Raw genomic sequence first — 14,865 nt, forward strand, 5'->3', positions numbered from 1 at the left:
TTCTAATTAATAATTTTTATTTTCAATCAATAAACAATTATAAAAATTTGTAACTTTTAACATTTGAGCAACATTGTATTAGTAATTATTTAAAACAGTATATATTTTTTTAAATTGTATAACATTTTCCACCATAATTAAAAGGCACTATTAAAATATAGAGTATTTGGGTAATAATAATAATAATTATTATTTGTGGCATGGGTATTAGTGTTGGTGTAAATTTTTGTATTCAAAAATCACTTGACATGACCGAGATTCGAACCCTGGTCTCCCGCGTGCGAATCCCGGCCTCAGTCTGCCGGTCCGACGTCTTCTTTAAGTATTCGGGTGGTACTTAGTAACAATTAATTAAGAACTTATTTTATTTTTTTATAAATTACTCTTCAGCAAGGGCTTGAGATATAAATTAAATGATTTATTGACACTCTCTTGGTTTAGGGGAGACTTCATAGCTTCGGTGAATAACCTTTCGTAAACGTTGCCGTCATAAGCACCGAGAGTAGAGCCCAATATTTCATCCCTGATGTCAAATGCGTCAACTAAGCCCACGGCATTTACTCTTATTAACTGAAATAGATCTTCGAGACGTTTTTGAAGCGCTGGTACGTCTTCTGCTTTTAAGCATGAGAACTGTAAATAATTAATGTAATATTTAATTATAAAAATTACACTGTAAGTCACGATTAGTTATATTTTAAAAAAATTTATTTTTGACTACGTTTTGAAAAAGTAATTTTTTTTAAAGCCGAAGAAAATTGTAGGAGTATTTAATTAACTTATTGTGAAATTAAATAATAATAAGGGAAGGGGGAAAACTGGACCACTAAGAAAACTAAATCAATGTGTGAGTTATTTTTCGCTAATTCTTATTTTTTTTCAGTTTCTATCTTAAGAATTTGATGACAATTTTACCAGTCATGAAAAAAAATTTCAAGTTAACAAAAATTACAAAATTTATTTTTTTTTCGTCAAATTTTCTATAATATTATAAATTATATAAGTCGGTTTTTTTTTTATATAGGGTAAGAGCACCAGTACAAAGCCCCTACCCAGTAGCCAGCCGGTTATATATCTTAACATTGGCTCAAAATATATCGTGTCCCAAATGCCAAAAGGGAGTATAATTTTTTTTTTTGTGCCAATCGTTTTGTAGACATGTTCTAAGTCTAAAAATGAATAAAAAATTTCCAAAACCAAAAGAGCGTACATCTTAAGATACGCCCTTTTGGCGTTAGCACGTCAAAAATTTTTTTTCTGCAGATCTTTACGTTTCGAGCGATTCTAAAAAGAATGGCAAAAAAAATTTTTTTATACGCCCTTTTGGCATTTGGCACGCAATATATAGGTATAATTTAACATGAGGTGGCTGGTTACTGGTTTGGGGCTGAGTACTGGTGCTCTTACTGTATATTCCAAAAATAATATTCAAATATTTATAATTTTTAAAGAAATTCAAGGAAGTAAATCAAATTAAGTGACAATAATTTTTTCCCTGTTAATGATTGGGTCTGTTACTTTAAAAATCGTTTTCTACTGAAAAATATTTTGAAAAAAAAAAAAATTAACTAAACCAAACCATGACTGATTTATTCAAAAAAAATTCAATTAAGCATTTAAAATTTTTTGTTACATTGTAGTTTTAAAAAAAAATTTTGAGGGCCCATTTTACCTTCTCCCCTAAATGATTGACTAGAATAATTACCCTCAGAAAATCACCAAGTCGTTGTAGGACCCAGTAAACGGCGTACATTTCACACAACTGTTTCAAGACGTCATGTAATTCTTTAGAGACATTTGTCAAACTTTTGACCCATTCAGCGAATCTCAAAACTAAAAATGAACGGCAGTGCGCTTCCGCAGCCTGTACCAATTCAATACTCGTATGATTCCACGCATCTTCAGGACTTTCACCCTGGCGTATTCTCCTATCAATATTATCAGTTGCCGTTCGAATTTTACTACCGACAGAAAAACAAAAATAATCAATCATTTTAATCAGTTAATTAATTAATTAATTAATTGATTAATCAGTACCCAGCTGCAGCAGCTTGATGCGCGACAATAATACAAGTCAATGTATTTTTCCACGGACGTCGCTTGCCGCCCTTTGACAATACAGATAAATATCTAACAGTCGGTGTGAGTGGATCACCAGCAAGTGCTTGCTTACAAGCTTTTACAAGATAACGTGCGGTCTGTAATAACATAACGGTATTTTCACCTTCGTACGTACAAATAGCCGTTACTAAACTGTACGTCGCGGGTAAATTACTAGAGTCCATGTATCCATGACCACCGCAAGCTAAACGTAATTGTTCAACTCCCATAGCTGCATCCGAGGACGCAACTGCTTTTAAACAGCAGGTTAATGCATGCAACTAGAAAAATTTTATTTTATTAATTTTACTTTAAAGTATTTTAATAAAATAGTAGGGGTGTGCAATAGTTTTAACTTACGAATTATTCGTGTCGAAGTCAATCAAACTGTTCGGTTTGAACTTCGAATCTAATAATTCAATTTTCAAATTTTCGTAAGCTCATGAATTATTCAAAATTTTACGAATAATTCCGGAATTTTATTTTGAATGACTTAAAATTGTAAAGTTTTTTCCAATAATTCAAATTTTTCTCAGAGGTACACGGAAATAGTAAATTTTAAAAATTAGTGTTTGAAATTATAACCCGGAATCTGGGTGTCAATATAGAGAATTTTAAAATTCCAAACAATAAATTTTATAATACGTGTCATAAATTTTTAATGTTTAAGTTACGATTTTTAAAGTTCAAATATCAATTTTTTCTCCATAGACAATAAATTTTAATATTTATTCTATAATTATTTACGTTTTAATTATAAATTAACGAATTACTATTGAGAAATGATATAATAATCATTTTGTCATTATATTACTTATCGTTTCTGGTTTCCATACCTAATGAACTTCGAAAATTTGAACTTTTAAACTTTGAATTTTTTGGAAATTTGAACTTTGGCAATCTGAACTTTGGTAAATTTGAACTTTGAATGATTTAGTTTTTCTTTCATTAAAAGTAATGCTTGTTATCGTGCTTTGCCCTTTTTTCATAGATTTTGTGTGTGTTTGTTTATAAAACATAAAAGTTCAAATTTACCAAAGTTCAAGTTGCCAAAGTTCAAACTTACCAAAGTTCAAATTGTCAAGTTCAATTTCCAAAATTAATTAGGTCGATCACTCGTTTCTCAATTTATATAGATCATTTTTTTCCGTGTAAATATATAAAGATGATGAGAATTTTTTCGATTAAAACTGAGCCATTTGAAAAGTTAGAAATAATTAGAAAACTTTCGGATGATTGGAAAACTGACGAATAATTCAAATTTCGAATCGATCAATTATATCTAATTCGAACACGATTTGTACACCCCTATAAAAAAGTTAATAATTAATTACCTCAGGTAATCTTTCTAATTCTCCATGATGTAATTCAGCGGATACATTATTATACATTTCCCATATCCAGTCAGCGGATAATACAAATGAAAAACATGAGGCCAAGTGTGGGAATAATTTGTATTGTTGGGTTACAAAGTCTATTATTTGACATTCGCCTGCACTATTTTATAAAATCATACTATTTATTAATATTAATATTAATCAGTAATATTTTTTTTTCGGTTTTGTAAACTTACTCTGGTTTTATTTGACTCTGCCTACGTACAGCACTGTAACGAATAGCGATCGTAACGGCTTTCGATAAATATCTAGCAGTATCGCGTACTAATAACACGCGAACAAACATCATTGTACCGTAAGTGAGTTTATCTGTTGCTGGCTTCACATAAGTTCCGTCTTCAAGCACTTGTGCGTTTTTCATTAACATGTTTTCCCGAGGTATTCTGACCTCATTGAAACCCAGGAAGCCATTGTTGGTACTGTTCATTCCTAACTTTGTACCAATTTCACCGATTTTTATGCCTATTGAATAATTTTAATAAAAGTTTAAAAATTGTACTCGAATAGTAGGCAGACATTTTCTAATTTTCGCGCGTTCATTGCTGGAATCTTTTCCTAGATATTTAGAATAATATATTACACGCCTAGGGAAGAAAGGAGGACATTCCAATCTGTGTATAATACGCGGATTGGGACCTCCATCCTTTCTTCGTGGTATGGATACTATTTTTCACCAGATCTGGACCTCAAAGTTTAAATTTTTGCCTGTTTTTGTAGAAAAAATTTCGCATGTGTTGTTTTATGGTGAAAAATCCCAAGTAGCACAGAGACAACTTTAAGATGTCTTTTAAAAGAACAAGACAAACTTTTTTTTTTATCTCCAAGCCAAGTTTTTTTTATATAAATAAGACATACAGAAGTCGGTCCTAAGAGTCTTAGGGAAATTGTTTTTTTTTTTTTTCGTCCTACAAAAATCATTTCAATGTATGACTTATTTTAGCTGACGCTGTAAAAAATTCGCGGAAGAAACACAGATTAAATCCGGAGTGAATTCGGAGCGGATGACTGTGAATTTTCTTAATCCCCTCAAAGTGAAATTCACTCCGAAGGGGAGTTTATTTTAACCCTCAGAGTACACTGGTGGTCATTTTGACCCCAGAATTTTTTTTATCCTAAAATATTTCTCAAGTTAGGTTTGATTTTAATTAATTTTTTCACCATTAAAAATTAGTTAATTCGAATGATCCTGAAGTTAGCAGACAGTTAAAAATTTTCAAATTTTTGTTTCAACGACTTAAGATAAAAAAAATTAAAAATAAAAATATGCACATGTAGAAAATTTAATAAACTATAGGTGCAATTTTTTCAAATATTTTTTTAAAAATAATTTATTGCTTAAAAAAAAATCAAAAAATTATTGGACGTCGGCTAACTTCAGTATCATTAATTCGAAATAATGATAGTTGTATTCGAAAGAGCATTGTTTTACCTACAAAAAACGTCATGACTTGCATTCCGATAAAATGCATAGTTTTTGAGATATAACTCTTCAAAAGTGGTGGGGTCAATTTGACCCCGTGTGTACTCCGAAGGTCTGTTCGGAGGTGTGTACTCCGAGGGTTAATATTGAAACTCCGGTTCGGAGTGAATGCGGATTTAAATAAAATCCAGTTCACTCCAAAATCATTCCCAATTTTCTAGTGTATTCGTAATTTACTTTTTGTCGTCACTTGTGTCAATTCTTTTGACCATAAATTTTTTCGGTCACATAAATTTCTGATCGCTTAGTCAACATTTTTGTGTCTTATCGATTTGTCAAAAAACAGCCTCAACTTATATCTTATAGATGTTACATACCCGTGTGCTACTTGGGATAATTTTTAACGCGAATGTTGTTCTGTTGCTAATTGAATGAGATGGTATTTTTTTGACTAAGATTTTTTGTTATTATTAGAGATTAATGATCGAGGATTTGAGTAAAGTTTAATTTTTTTAGAATACCGGTGAATGAACTCAACGAACAATTAATAATGATCATTAATCATGGTGTCAACTTAAATTGTAGCGCTTTCGCGACTTTTATTTTAACTCTACTTATATTGTGTTACTGGTAAACGAGTTTTATAAAACGGTTCACTAAACCTGAACTAAATTAAGTTAAAATATTCATAGGTCCATAGCTTAGTTTGAAATTTATCTGCCAGTAGTTTTAACAGTAAAAATTTTAATATAAAAAATTAAAAAACTATTCATGACAATTAGCCTTAACAATTATACCTGAACTCGCTTCAAATTAATATATTAACAATAAAATATATAAAAATTGAAAACTTATATCCGAGTAAACAATTCAGTTTTCGTAATTTAAATTGATTCAATACTTCGATGGCTTCTCATTCTTAACATGGACTAATTTACTGAACTATATTTCATAAATTGAATATAAACTAAGTATCAATTTATTTTTTTTGTATTGTATATAATAGCAGTAGATAAATTATTTATCTAAACCCTTTAAATCTATAAAATAAAAATAAGATTCTTGTATATGAAGACCTTTCACTTCTTTATGTTTTGTTTCTTCTTCTGTAGTCTGAGAAAACATAAATATCGTAGATCCTAGATCAGCGCGAGCTACGATTAGGTCAACAACCTTTTGGGTCCGACACAGACTCATTACCATATTTAAGCAATATATTGAACAGCCGAAAAACACGTAGACGAATAAAAATATTTATTAGTCTGGAGTCTTTTATTGGTCTCGCCGCGATCAAATTCTTTAAATTATTCAAATTAAATAGACCGCGTTTCGCGCCAGAAATAATAAAATTTAAAGCGAACATTTGAAATTACTAAGAGCTGCCCTTTGAGGAAATGACACTATAGATATATTTATAAATAGATAATAAAATAATTACCAGATAAAGGCTCATGTGTTTCTTCATCTCTCAATTGAACAATAAAAGGATGAATCCCTCGGCAAATACCTTGTGTATACAATTGTGCAACAACAACTGCGTAATTTGCTGTATGACCGACTAATAGACAAAGTGAATAAAAATTTTTAATTAATAATTTAAGAAAATTAGAGGTGGCAGTAGAAATTGACCTCGGGTACAAGTTATCGCAGGCACTGAGAGGAAACCCGATTAAGGAGATACGCGAATATGTCATAAAGTTTAAGCAGTGTGACAAACAATGGGATAAAGTTGTAGGTGTAGTGAGTGCAATAAATAAAAAAAAGGGTAAGAAGGATTTGCACTTCTCTCTCTATTACACTCAAGTCCTCAAACGGTACTATCTTTGTTGCACTTGTGCAGTAAATGGAAACTGGCCGAGTTTTTCTCTTAAATAAACGAATATTAGAAAACAATTAAAGCGCACTTCGCTAGATTAGACAGTAGTGCAGCAATTTGCGGTCTATATTTTGTATTTAGAAATTTCGCTTCCGAAAAAAACTCAGCCGAAAATATCTGGTAACCCCTGGTAAGGAAAAGGACGATAAAAGTTTCGGAATTGCAGATAAAAATTAAAAGAAAAAAAAGTAAATAATTACACGGAAAAAAAAATAGTAGTGACTACTCTCTGGGATAGTACTGAGTACTTTCTGTAGAAAATAAATTTAGACAGTACTGTATGCTATCTAGACTGTGTCCACTACTATCTACACTATATCCACTACTGTCCGGGATAGTACTCAGTATTATCCAGAGAGTAGTGGATATAGTCTAGATAGCATACAGTACTGTCTGAAATTTTTTTTTTACAGAAAGTACTCAGTACTATCCCAGAGAGTAGCCACTACTATTTTTTTTTTCCGTGTATTAAAGTAACTGTACATTGTAATAAATGAAATATGATTTAAGAAAATTAATAAATTATATTATATTAGAAAAATAAAATTTTATTATTAAAACTTACGACCACCAGGCCACCATTTATAAGAAGTACGTGTCGGACTATTTAATATAAATTCTTTAGTATCTGGATCATAAGTTGCCGTTGTTTCTAATCCTCTAATAAACGTTCCATGCCCTAATTCAGTCTAAAAATTTTTTAAAAATATTTATTAATGATTTGTGTAAATAAATACAATTTGGGATTGATATAAAAGAAAGTAAATGATAAATTTCACCTGTGCGTAGGTACCAATTATATTACATGACCATGCGCGACTGATCCAATAACCCTGTTGTTCAATAGTACCTTGTCCCATAATTGTCGGTATAAACATTACATAATGAAGTACTAATGGATTACCATTTTGAATTAGCGCTGCTCCTAACATACCTCCTAATACTTGTCTATTTATTTTTTTTTAATAATAATATTCATTACTATTTAATTAATTAATTAGAGTAAATTCTAAATACCGAAATAAATTACAGTAAAAACAACTTACGAATACATATCGATTTCTCCTTTGCCCTGTTCTTGTAAATATTTAATTTTTCGTAATAAGATACAACCTTTTCTAATGGCATCTTCGTAAAGTTCTTTATGACTACAGTAACTATTAGGGATTTTATCTTTTAACTCTGGGTCACTTAGAAAATAGTCCTCTGTAGACAAAAAAAAATTATTGAAATAATAATTAAGATAATTATTATTAATTAAAGTAGAGTGTTTTGATGATTAAAATATTTTGTTATCTGATAAATTATAAAAATAGATTTTTTAATCAGAAATTTTTATCAATTAAAATCAACAAATAATAATTTAATCAATGACTTGTTAATTTTTTTAATTATTTGAACAAAACAAATTTTTAATTAATAAAATGGTAAAATCATAAGAAGGTGGCGGTAATTCAAAAATTATAATTTAATTTTGAACATAAATTGGATATTTTGTCCCTTTATTGGGACTTCTTCAGCAAATAAAACAAGTCATTATAGTCATAACTCCTTCGAAAGTTATTCAAGGTTGAATTTGAGTCAAAACGATTTCAATAACGTGAATAACTTTCGAAGGAGTGAATTTAGCAAAAAAAGTTAAGAGGCCTTTTTTGTAGAGCATTAAATTTCCTTCAAAAATCTGTCATGATCTTTTTTAGATATTTTTTAATTCGTCAGTTACAAAATTCAAAAGTAAAAATGTTAAATCGAAAAAATATATCACTTTATTAAGCTTAATTAATCGGAAACGGCTTGTCTGACGAAAATTTTCAATCAGACCTTTCTTGTAGGGAATTTAATTTTACACAAGAATAAGTGGAAATGAATTTTTTTTACTCCAATGTTTTAGCAGTTCTGACGTAAAACATCAAATTATGAATTAAAATTAAAAATAGCGATGATAGACCTCTTAAAATTAATATAAAGGGCTCAAACTTTCATGAAATTTTTTTTTTTTGTCATTCTGAATAATATTTTCGATATAGCTATGAAAAAAAAAAATAGTCAATTTTTTTGGCCCAGACTAATGATCACGTCTTACCTTGATCATATAAATTTCATAACTACTAGATGTTTTTGAAACATACGTCATTTTATTTGCTAAAGAAGTCCCAATAAAAAGACAAAACGTCCAATTTATGATCAAAATTAAATTATAATTTTTGAATTACTGTCCACCTCCCTATGATTTTACCATTTTATTAAATTGATCTGGACACAATTTTAAATTAATGATATTTCAACGTATAGTTCTTATAAATTTATTTTTCTTTAACTAAATAATAATAATAGTAAATAAAAAATTTGAATTTTCAATGTTTTAAATTCAAAAATTTAACGCCGCTTTATTTCTATTTTTTTTCTATCGCTTTCCAATAAATTTTTTATGACAAAATATAAAATTTTACGATATTTTTTATCAACTACTACTACAAGCGATGGATTAAAAGATTTATCAAAAAAAATCACAAAAAATTTCTTTCTTATACTCAAGAAAAAAATAATTTCTGTATGTAAAAATATTCAACTATTTATTTTGCAATATAAAAATATCATCTATAAATATAATTAATAGCAGCAAGAAAAAATTATACACAACATAATTAAGTATTACTCAACGTAAATACTTTGGACTCTGAAGAGTAACAAAAAAATAATTTGCAGATATAAAGTAAACCCGTTCTCCAGCTAAGTGCGCAGCGCGCAGTGTTTTGAAAGTAATAAAAGATCTTGATAATTTAAAAATAATTTTAATGTCATTGCTAATGAAATTTTTTTATCACAACCAAGTGACCAAAACAAAAATATATTTTTTAAATGTTTGTATATTTTAATGTTATTAATTAGTAATTAATTGATATAATTATTAACAGTACAAATTGTAATGTAAAAATATTTTTGAAAAATAATTTCATAAATTATCTAAACCGTAATTATTTATTTTTTACTAGACATGGAAAATGAACTCTTACAAGTTCACAAGATAATATTTTTACACTTACATTTTATGATACATATTTTATATGTCAAGTATTTAAACATTTTATCAACATAGTAAATTATATATATGATAAAATATACATATGATTATTATACATTTTTTTTTCTAATAAAAAACAAAAATAATAAGAAAATATTGCAACAAAAATTTCTAAAACAAAAAAAAATTTATTTTTAAAAATAATTGATCGTAAAAATCAGTCTCTAATTTAAAAAAAAATTTATGAGATCATTAACTTACAAACTTTTTTGTAGAATAAAAATGATAAAAAGTTAATGATTAAAAAAAATAAAATTTCTATTAATTGTCAATATTTAAAAACGAAGTGATATTTTTACAAATATATACGTGTACATATTTGACGACAGTTTGCAAATTACTCATAGACATTAATTGTAATGTCGATAGTTTATCAATTACAGTTTGATAAAAAATTCAAATTTCGAATTTTGATTTTCGTTTGAATATTTCCCAGAATTTTATAAAGCAGAAAATTATGTCATTAATTTTTAATTTTTTTAGAAACGAAATCAATTAACTTATGATTAATTAATTAATTAACTAAATAATTTACCTCGTTCACGACGTACTGCAGTTTTTTCCGGACTTCCATCGAGTAAATGCGTCAGTTCGATTGGTTTGAATGTGCAATTATTTCTTTCACGTTGTAAATCTTTGTTGACTTCTGTCATATTGTGATAATTTTTTAAATAACAAAAAATGACAAGTGTTTAAATTCAAATTTACAATCTGTCAAGAAAACTCTTATTTTAAACTTTTATTTTCCATTTAATTGATTTTTTAAAAAAAAGTAGAAACTTTTGAATGAAATTTAAAAAAAATTACTTTCACTTTGTTTTCACTGTAAGTAACATTTGAAACGAGTACTTGCAATCAACATTACAGTCGCACAGACGACTGATGACTGATCACGTTTTAGTTTCACCAATCGCTAGGTTTCTCATTCTCTGTACATTTTATCAAGGACTTTTATTGCATTTACTATCTCACTCTATGCTGTCATACTGACATTACTTGTTATTATTATTGTTATTAAATATTTTTTTTAAATTCTACTTTACCTCCAAGTGTAAAGTACCCAGTAGTCTACTTCATAAACGCAAATTTACTATCAATTTTTTTTTAAATAGTTTAGTTTATATTTTAAAGATGGCGGTACTTTTAAATACTCCCGCCAAAAATTTAAATTCTTTCCCATCACAGGATTAATTCATATAAGTTATGATTTTATAATTTCTGTATATTTTGGTCCCTAATGAGTTTAATAAATGAATTAATTAATGATAATTAAAATTATGTTAATTAATTTTAAATACTGGAAGATATTGATGATGGGTAAAAATAGTTGAGTGTAAAAATCACAGATGACAGTCTAAGATAAGTTCAAAATTTCCGGAAGTTGGTCTAATAAATTTAAATAATTTATTTAATTAAAATAAAAAAAAGTTAATTGGTAAATTTTAAATGTAATTATAAATATAAATAATTAATTTGATGAATGAAAATATATGACCTGAGTGATTGAAATAAAAAAAAAATAGTTGTCGGTTTGACAGCAAAGTAGGAAGCGTGACGCCACCATTGATAACCCTCTTTTTCATCGAGACCTGAGGCCACCAAGTCTCGTTCACCATGAGGTATAAATTTATTTGTTAATAATTAATAAATAATTAACAAAAAAAATTATTTTAAATATTTGTGTCACTCCAGCTGTCATAAAAAATATTTAAAACCAATAGTTTGTCATAAATTTTTGAATTTTTGAAAATAATGTCAATTAAATACTTGTTTTTTTACGGTCACATGGTCATGAAAAATATTTATTTATTATATTATTTATTGTGATACTTAAATAATTGATAATTATTTAGGATAATTAGTTTGATTAATTAAAAGTTTATTTTTTGGAGTGGAGTGATAAAATATTTAATATGATTGTGATTTAAATGTAAATTGTTAATTGTAACCTAACTTTTATTTTTAAAAGCAGCCTAAAACTTCAGAAACGTCTTGCCTCATCGGTAATGCGATGTGGTAAAAAGAAGGTATGGTTGGATCCTAATGAAATTAACGAAATCGCCAATACCAATTCACGTAAGTCGAATTTATTTACCTTAGGGTTAGTTCTTTAAACCGGGTTTATATTTAGTCCAGGTTTTAACTATTATTGCTGGAATTACTATAGATTATTAATGATACTGAAGCTAGCCGACGTCTAACAATTTTTTGATTTTTTTTAAGCAATAAATTATAAAAAACAAAATATTTGAAAAATTTGCACCTGTAATTTTTAAAATTTTCTACATGTGCGTATTTTTAGTTTTTGTTTTTTTGTAATTGATTTGTTGAACAAAAAAAATCCGAAAATTACTAATTGGCTGCTAACATCAGGATCATTTATTAATATATAACATATATATTCTATGATATTAGTTTAAACCCAGTTTGAAAAACTGACCGTTAATTTTCTCAAACTAATTACTCATTTACACTTGAAGAAGTAATCATTCACTAATAAATTTAATTAAAAATACTCCCATTCATTCTCTAATTTTTTGCAAAGATTTATTCAAACAACTTTGATGGATATCAATTTAATATATTTTTGTTCTGCTGAGATAATTTTTTATTTTATGATCCAGAAGTTAGCAGACAATTCAAAATTTTTGAATTTTTTTTCAACATTTTAATTTGAAAGCTAAAAGAAATAAAAATATACACATGAAAATTTTAAAAACTACCAGTGCAATTTTTTGAAATATTTTTTCTTTTTACTTTATCGTTTTTAAAAAAATAATTAAATTATCAGACGACTAATTTCAGTAACTTTGTATTGTTTTCAAATTTTTTTTATTTCGATTTATAATCAATGAGTAGAAATAGCGAATGCAAAAAACTTGGCAATTTGTTAATTTTTTAATGAAAAAATTAAAATATCAATTTAGATAAATTTGAATAAACGTATTTAGAAGACTTCATTATAAATCTTTTGCATTTAAAAATGATTGCTTTTTAAATCGTAATTTGTTTATTAAAACTTAACAATTATTAGACTACTGCTAATTGTAGTATCACTATTTACTTTTTCTTATTACTTTTATATGTAATCAGGGTATTGATATTAATGGTAATGTTTTTTTTTTCGCAGGTCAAAACATCAGAAAATTAATTAAGGATGGTTTGATTATTAAAAAACCAGTAGCTGTTCATTCACGTGCCCGTGTACGTAAAAACACAGAAGCTAGACGTAAAGGTCGTCATTGTGGTTTTGGTAAAAGAAAAGGTACAGCTAATGCCCGTACACCACAAAAGGTAATTAAAATAATCAATTAATGAATTAATTAAATTACACTCAATTAAAGTGTCGAAATAATTTATCGTACTTGGAGTTTTTAATATTTTCATTTCTTAACAATAATTGGATATTAATTTTAAATATTCAAAATTAATAAATGAAATCAAACGATTGATCTTTAATTAGAATTGTTAAAAAACTTAAGCAATGGGTGGTGTATTTTTTGTATTGAAATTGTTGAAATTTTTTTACTGAGTCAAGTTTCAAAGTAAAGCTTAAAAACTGATGATAATTTAAATAATCTTTGTCTTCAGGAATTATGGGTCCAACGTATGCGAGTACTTCGTCGGTTATTGAAAAAATACCGTGAGACGAAAAAAATCGACAGACATCTGTACCACGCCCTTTACATGAAAGCTAAGGGTAACGTATTCAAGAACAAGCGTGTCCTTATGGAGTACATCCACAAGAAGAAGGCCGAGAAAGCACGTGCGGAGATGCTTTCTGACCAAGCTGAAGCCCGTCGTACCAAGGTACGTGAAGCCCGTAAACGACGTGCTGAGAGAATTGCCGCCAAGAAACAGGAGCTTTTGCAATCTTACCAACGTGAGGATGAAGCTGCTGCTGCGCAAAAGAAATAACTTACATATTAATTGTTTTAATAAATAAAAACCACAATTTAAAGTATACCAATTGTGTTTATTATTTTTTTTTTCCTACTTTTTTTTTACACTCTTAATTAATATCACACACTTATTTATCATGATTAATTTTTAAAATCTAATTCTAATATTAATACATAAAATCAGTAAATTTTAATTTAGAAATTTGAATTAATACATTTACATTTTATTGAAATAAAAAATTAATTTTCATGATACCATCATCGAAACTTAAAGTTTCAGTGTCTCTATAGCCAATCTAAACCAGCTAATAAATATCAGCAAATGCGTAAATTGCGAATGTCTTCAGTCAGTGGCAGAAACAAACTTGTTTCGTCCCTGGGGAACAAGCGAATAATGATTCTGTCTGCTGACTGAAGTAATTCGCAATTTAAACTCTGATACTTGTCATTTGTTCAATAGTAATTTCAGACCATTAATTTTATTTACGTGAATGACAGTTCTGACTGCGATTAAGTTTTATAAAAATTAATGTTGATGATAAATAGTATTTTTCTCGCTTCAGGGTGGAAAACGTCAACTTTCGTTCCACTGTGCAAAATGAAGTTGCCGCTTTCCGCCTCCGTCGAGGAGAAAAATAGTAGACACACCTCGGAAAGTAAATAAAAAAGCCTCAGATCACATATTTGTTGATTATATGTGATCTGAGACATTTCTTACTTTATTGCCCTAGGTGTGTAATATACTATAGTTTCTGTTTGATTATAAATTGCAAATGAAAATTTAATAATTGATGACACCATTGGTCTTGAATTAACTTGTTTTTGACTGGCTGCTGACAGTAATCATGAAAAATCTAGTTTGTAACTCAGGATAAAACACGATTTCAAACTGCTGATGTCAGCCAACTTCACCCTGGTCTGAAATCGTTTTGTTTCATCCCTTGTCACACAATAAACTATTTTTACATAATGAAAAAATTAAACTTATTAGATAATTAATACTATTAGTAATTATTAATTACAAATTATTAATTTGTTGAGGTAAAGTAGACTACTACATTTGAATTTAGTAAGGAGATAAAAAAAAT

General features: G+C 27.9%; 2 protein-coding genes across 3 annotated transcripts; one reads left to right on the top strand and one right to left on the bottom strand.

Annotated features, from left to right (window-relative positions):
- LOC130671125 (probable peroxisomal acyl-coenzyme A oxidase 1) lies at positions 1 to 10,796 on the bottom strand. Its single transcript, XM_057474841.1, has 10 exons — positions 10,411 to 10,796; positions 7,840 to 7,999; positions 7,573 to 7,741; positions 7,359 to 7,482; positions 6,356 to 6,475; positions 3,674 to 3,959; positions 3,435 to 3,597; positions 2,038 to 2,381; positions 1,706 to 1,961; positions 1 to 633 (listed from the first exon to the last, which is right to left on the bottom strand). Exons 1-10 carry the CDS (start codon positions 10,526 to 10,528, stop codon positions 373 to 375), a joined length of 2,001 nt encoding a protein of 666 aa, XP_057330824.1. The 5' UTR covers positions 10,529 to 10,796; the 3' UTR covers positions 1 to 372.
- Positions 10,797 to 11,387: 591 nt separating this feature from the next.
- LOC130671134 (60S ribosomal protein L19) lies at positions 11,388 to 13,839 on the top strand. 2 transcript variants are annotated; one of them, XM_057474853.1, is made up of 4 exons: positions 11,388 to 11,494; positions 11,845 to 11,951; positions 13,006 to 13,169; positions 13,467 to 13,839. In XM_057474853.1, the coding sequence occupies exons 1-4, from the start codon at positions 11,490 to 11,492 to the stop codon at positions 13,791 to 13,793; spliced, it is 603 nt and encodes a 200-aa protein (XP_057330836.1). In that variant the 5' UTR covers positions 11,388 to 11,489; the 3' UTR covers positions 13,794 to 13,839. The 2 variants fall into 2 exon arrangements, with proteins under 2 accessions (XP_057330836.1, XP_057330837.1); XM_057474854.1 differs by having other exon boundaries at positions 11,389 to 11,494; positions 11,848 to 11,951.
- The last annotated feature ends 1,026 nt before the right edge of the window (positions 13,840 to 14,865 follow it).

Source organism: Microplitis mediator, chromosome 7 (genome assembly GCF_029852145.1).
Source record: "Microplitis mediator isolate UGA2020A chromosome 7, iyMicMedi2.1, whole genome shotgun sequence".
NCBI lineage: Eukaryota > Metazoa > Arthropoda > Insecta > Hymenoptera > Braconidae > Microplitis > Microplitis mediator.